This window comes from Vanellus vanellus (assembly GCF_965231255.1).
Source record: "Vanellus vanellus genome assembly, chromosome: 1".
Lineage (NCBI taxonomy): Eukaryota > Metazoa > Chordata > Aves > Charadriiformes > Charadriidae > Vanellus > Vanellus vanellus.
The window spans coordinates 34,757,062-34,763,061 of NC_138905.1; the positions used below are offsets into that span (position 1 = coordinate 34,757,062).

Here is a 6,000-nt window from a genome sequence, read left to right on the forward strand (position 1 = left end):
AAATTCCCCTCCCCCTCTTTTTGTAGGTGGTTTCAAACACCATCACAAGTTTTCTATCACGCAGCAACTGAACATGGAGGAAAAGATGTCTACCCAGGGCAGTGCTTATGGGAGGGATGTGAACCTTTCCAGCGGCAGAGGTTTTCCTTCATTACCCATTTACAGGTGCAGATTTTCTTTCACATATTGTTTCAGAAAATAGTTGGAATTTAATGGTAAATTTTCACACACCTTTCTCACTGTCTATCTGTTTTCTCCAAACAGGATAAGCATTGTTCCAGAGATGCTTTGCTTGCAGGATTAAAGCAAGATGAACATGGACAAGCAGGAAATCAGAAGCCTTCCAATAAGTAAGAGACATGAGCCTCATTAGCAGTAGTGAAAATAAAAGGATTAGAAATTATTGGAAGAATTCGTGTATTTATAACTTGGCTTATCAGGTGAAAGTAAGACAAAATGGGCAAAAGAGGGAATAGATTCTGATGTGGGAGATGTGGTTGCAGTTATCATAAAGGGAACAGGTAATTTTTTAAAGTATATGGGTCAATACTCTTTGAATGTTGTTCTCAACATATTCTCCTGATTTTTCCCAACTGGATAGAATTTTGTAACTTTCACTGTAACAGGAAAGTGCTTGTAATCCAAATGGAAAGTTATTCATTGTGTACAGTTCAGCTTTTTCATACAGCTGAGATAGTCTTGTAACTTGCTGTATTCCTTCCAGTTTTGTGGTCTAAATTTGTGCTGATTTGATCCAGGAACTGTTGTAATAAACTTTCTTTTAAACAAGCAAACAAGATAAATATGAACTCCTCCGAGTCTTCTAATTTTGTGCTGCTACCTGGAATTGGCTTTGGCTCTCTTTCCCAAAATGGTTTCAACCATCTGGAATTAATATTGGAGAGCGCAACCCCATTGCTGTGGGGTTGTGGGGATGGTTATGTTAATATTGGAGTTATTCAGGGTTCGGTTACATCTATAAGTATATTAAGAGTAGGTCTTTGTTAGTAACTAACTGGAATCTCTTTGTTGCAAGCTGAAGGTGTAATTACATGGTCCCAGGCAGATTTTTGCAGTCTGTTCTGTGGCTATTTAAATTGCTACCAAGCTGCTGGAGGCAGCAGAGAAAGTTGAGCATGAAAGCTGAGAAATTTAGTTTGGGAGTCCATTTATTTTTTAATGTAAGTCTGTGCTACCAAGTTTGTTTATAATTGCTTTATGGTGCCTTGTTTCATTACACTGAACAACATTCAGACCTCTGAAAACCGCAAAATGAAGAATGATGGTAATGTAGTCTTAAATACTTGGTAAGGTGCCCTCCTTAGGGCTGGTGCCATCTACTAGCATGTTTTGATCTCAGCTCTGCCTTTCCAAAAATGTTCCATCACACAGATAACACATCCAGTAGCTCTGTGTCCTCACAGGCAGGCTTCTTTAAAATTGGCTCAGGTACTCATACTAGAAAAAACATGTACATCCCCTCTTTTAGGGCAGAATTCCCTAATTAGGTCAGATTCAGAAAGTAGGAATTTATATGCATAACCAGTTCCCCCTGAAATACTGAGACTGCAATATCACAAGATACTAAGGATGTGATTTCAGAATACAAGTTGAAATAAGAACATTACTCTGTTCAGAGTAGGATGTTTTGACTCTCCCTGCCATCCCGTGTTCCTTCTCGTGGCTGTGCACTGCTTACAGTGAGAGAACTAGCTTTAGTTTTTGTCTGATTGCGTGGTAAATCAATTCTGTTTTTAAAAAAACCTAATTAATCAAAAGAAGTGGGTTTGCTGGGTGGGTGGAGTACACTTGCCTAACAGTTAGTTGAATGCCAGTACAGGAGGTGGGCTGTAACAAAAAGAATGGATGAGACCTTTCTCTGTCAGCACTCATGACAGCTAATACGGTCAGCTGCTCTATGAAATCATAGAGGTTCCGCATCCATTACTTTTTATTCTCTTTCCTCTTTTACTGAAGAAGAAATCAAGAAACGGGACTATTTTGATTAAACGTAATGTGTAACCCATATAATCTTACAGCACTGCTGCAGAGTTACATTTGCACTACTGAAAAGAGCATCTAGCTACATGAGGGAGACAAGACTTGATAATTTGCTTTCCAGAATCGGTGTCTTGTCAAATCAAACATTAAGCTAGCTCCAATGGGTCACCTCAAGTTGGCTTTACATGGTCATGTGTGAAAGCTGACTTACAAGGTTTTGGCTTAATTTACTTTTTGTTGAGTCCTAGAAACTTGTCAGATATATCAGCACACCACTGATAGTCCATATGACTAAATTCTTGTATGGAACTGAAACAACTTAAAGAACTGGTGCTGAGATGAAGCATGTGTAAGCCATCAACTTTTAGGCATCAATCAGGCCAACTTTCTGCACTTAATCCCTCACCATGTAGTAAAACTACACCTACCTCAGAGAGTGCATATAGAGTGAGTGTTATTGGTGCTTGAAGTAAAATGTGTGGAACACAGTGTAACAAATAAGGGCCTGTTCCTCTAGTCAATCATCATTTATGTCTGTCATAACACCATACATACTTGAAAAAATCTGTAACGGAACCATGTACGTAAAGTTAAGCTGCATTACAGAGTTGGTTGTATACCTTAATTCTGTATTTCTTCGCTTTTAAAGTTGTATTATATTAACTCTTCCTCTTCTGGTTTTCAGAGGTAGCTGAATATTACATTCTGGAAGGTCAGGTAGCGCTAGCTATTAACTGTACGTTGACTGTAGCTTTGTGCATTTGAATCTTTTTGGATTCACATTATTTTTTTTTTTCCTTGTTGCCACTGAAGCAAAGGTGGTAGCATGAGCTACCAAAAGTATTCATCATGCACTGTGGGAGTGGGGCAGGAGGTAACTTCAAATCACAAGCTGAATGGTATGATTTGAAGTTTGATAATATAATTAAAGAAATTCAAGAAATCTAGATGTTTCTTAAGAGACATACTTGCCCACAGACAAGTCAGTCCACTTGATCTCTCATAACTTTTTATGAACTTCCTTTTTTCCAAAATCAAAAAGAGAAGACAATCTTTTATTTTTCCTAATTTATTGCAACTGTCTCTTTTTCAATATTTCTAGAATGGAGGCAATAGTACTTCAACTTTATAAAATATAGTGTGATAGCTGTTGAAGAGAGACATTGGGAACGGCCTCCATTTGATGAATCCTTGTTCTTCTCAATATAAGGAAAACAAAGTGTTCCTGAAATTAAAAATCAAGATGATAATTCATTTACTGTGGTACTCAGTCTCCTAGAAACATATGTCATTGCCTAAGAGTTTCTTAATTCAGCCCCATCCTCCCTTTACTTCAAAAAGGTTTTCAAACTGTTGTTTCCATTCAGGGAAGAATGACAGAGTGATTATGAGCTAAGTTTTTACGGAGGAGTCTGTCTGTTACTACTTCTTAATTTTTTTGTTTTGTGGTTTAAGACCTCTCTTATGAACCCTTTTTCTAAGTTTTAACTAAGTTTCATTGTTAGAATTTCAGATTATGAAGAAAGTCTCTCTGAATAGAGAATTCAAGTTTTATTTATGCCTATATAATACTCGTACAGGCTAAATTTAATTTTAAATAATTGAACGTCTACATTTGATTTATGCTATCTTGGCAAGTAAGCACTACTGTACATTTCTAGTATATTGAGATGTTCTTATTAGGTTCTACTAGGATATTAAAAGACTTCATAATTATATTGTTCAATATATTGAAGTGTGGTGATACTTTTCACCGTTGATAGTGCAAAACTTCCCTTTGAGGTGAAGTTATGAGTCTTACTCGTTATGTGAAGTTGCATATTTATACATTCTAAACTCTGATTGTATGAGTAATTTCAAAGTTTTACATGAAAAGGCTTTGACTTCAGTGTTAATACTGAAAATGGAGAATTTGCTTCTGCTATGTTTGTTATTTGTACCAGCTTTATAAAGTACACTGCTTAATTTATTAATCTCAGTCTGAAAGCTGCAGTAACAGGTAATAGGTTTTACAAATGTTTGATCTGATTTAACAATTAGATGTTTTATGTCTTAGATCATAACTTAAATCATGTTACTTTATATTACTCCTCACTAACCACAGTTAATATGTATTTTATATTGTCGTAGTGTCTAATGGTCCTGATGAGTAGAATAGCTATATTTAAGGACATTCTGTGGCCAAGTCTCAGATGACATTTGCATAGCTGCTATCACAGTTCCTGTTAAATCCCATCTGATAAAACATTCCTTTAAATAGGTACACTTCAGGAAGTGGCTGTGTCATTAGTACAATATACTACTTTTCCATCACAAGTGTCATGGGTGTTGAGCAGTACTGCTTCAAGAGAAGTGTTTTTTCACATAAAATACAGCCTATGACTCTCTGAAGGCTTTGCAGTCAGGTTTCTCTCTGTGGAAACAAAGGGCAAATCACGTATCAGCACCAAGTATTAATGGATCTTTGTCTCTCTGTTCAGATAGGTGAAAAATTGTCAAAATAAATTTTCAGAGTTGTTAATCTTCTAGAAAGTGGAGCAAAGCTTATTTTTATTAATTCTTTCTTTACTAATGTAGGCAGCCAGCCGCAGGGAGTACTGCCTCTACTCCCAGAGCACAGAAGGCCATTGTGAATCATCCAAGTGCTGCCCTAATGGCATTAAGGAGGGGATCAAGAAACCTTGTCTTCAGAGATTTCACAGTTAGTATTGTTTGACTCAAGTATTAGATATTAGTTGTTGCCTGCTACTATGGAGCTTTCACACTTCTTTTTTCTCTTTACTTTCATAGGATGAAAAAGAGGGACCAATAACTAAACACATCCGATTAACAGCTGCCTTAATATTAAAAAATATTGGTAAATATTCGGAATGTGGTCGCAGGTAAGCATCATATGATTCTTCTAATACCATAATAATGGTATTCTAATACCATAATAATGGGCAATGTTGTTTGGTACTGAAAAGAACAGAAACAGTAGGTAGGCTTTACCTATCCTTTAAAAAAACCAGTAAGTGTATTGACACTACAATTTCTCTGTCAGTTCAGCACTGTTTAGTTCACATACAAGTGCTTAGCACCATCTTACCTGAGACAATATTTGTGATCCAGATTTTTGAAATGTGTCTGGTAAATTTGACGGGTTAAATTTTTAGAGACAGATGAGAGAAGCCTTTGCTGTGGGTTTGTCCATTTTCCTCCTGAAGGCAGTATTGCATGACTCTAAAAATTAATTCTTCTGTAAGCAACTTCCCATTGTCAGTATCCTTTTATCTCAACTTGAGAAAGGGGTAAATAAGCTCTTATGAACGTTTTCTTAAGTTTTGGAGTGACACTCAGTTGCATTCCATACTTGCTGCCTCTCTGTTGCTTTCCCCTCCAAACTTGAGTTAACTCTAATAAATGACTCAGCTTTCCTCTCACTTGTAGAAGGTCCTTCAGTAAGTAAATAGACCAATACTGACTTGTGATACTAAGTAGGAAATGTTCTTTATGACGCAGGAATAGTAGTAGTTACTTGCTGTGCCAGTAATCACCATGCATGCTGCTTCTGTTTTTTTCCAAGAATTTACAAGCTGAGTATTGTCTTGGTTTTGGTTTGCATTGTTTTAGCTTCGTAATAGCGGAAGGAATTATTTCTGATAAGAATCTGTTAATTTTGTCTGTTCTTCAAAAACCAGTCAATAGGGAGAAATTCCCTAGTTTTAGTTCTAAACAAAAGAGTTTTGATACTGGCTGTAGAAACCCTCCTGCTGTCTTCAGCTACCCAATTGGGGGTTGTAGTGAAGACAGAGACAAACTCTTCTTGGAGAGCATAGTGAAAGGGGTGAGGGGAAATGAGCAGAGGGTGCAGCAAGGGAAATTCCAATTAGATATCATGATTAAAAAAAAATAGTCACAGGAGTTGACTGAACATGGGAACAAGCTCCCTGAAGAGGCAGTGCAATCTCTATCCTCTTAGATACTCAAAATCCAACTGGATGTACTTTTGAGAAACTT

General features: G+C 36.8%; 1 protein-coding gene across 1 annotated transcript in view; it reads left to right on the forward strand.

Annotated features, from left to right (window-relative positions):
* Positions 1–6,000, forward strand: part of ARID2 (AT-rich interaction domain 2) — a gene marked incomplete at its 5' end in the record, with an annotated part of 104,241 nt that overhangs the window by 95,299 nt on the left and 2,942 nt on the right. The window contains 4 exons of the mRNA XM_082489954.1: positions 27–165; positions 265–350; positions 4,579–4,702; positions 4,792–4,883. Of these exons, the coding sequence (XP_082346080.1) occupies positions 27–165; positions 265–350; positions 4,579–4,702; positions 4,792–4,883 (441 nt within the window). The remainder of the gene's footprint in view (positions 1–26; positions 166–264; positions 351–4,578; positions 4,703–4,791; positions 4,884–6,000) is intronic.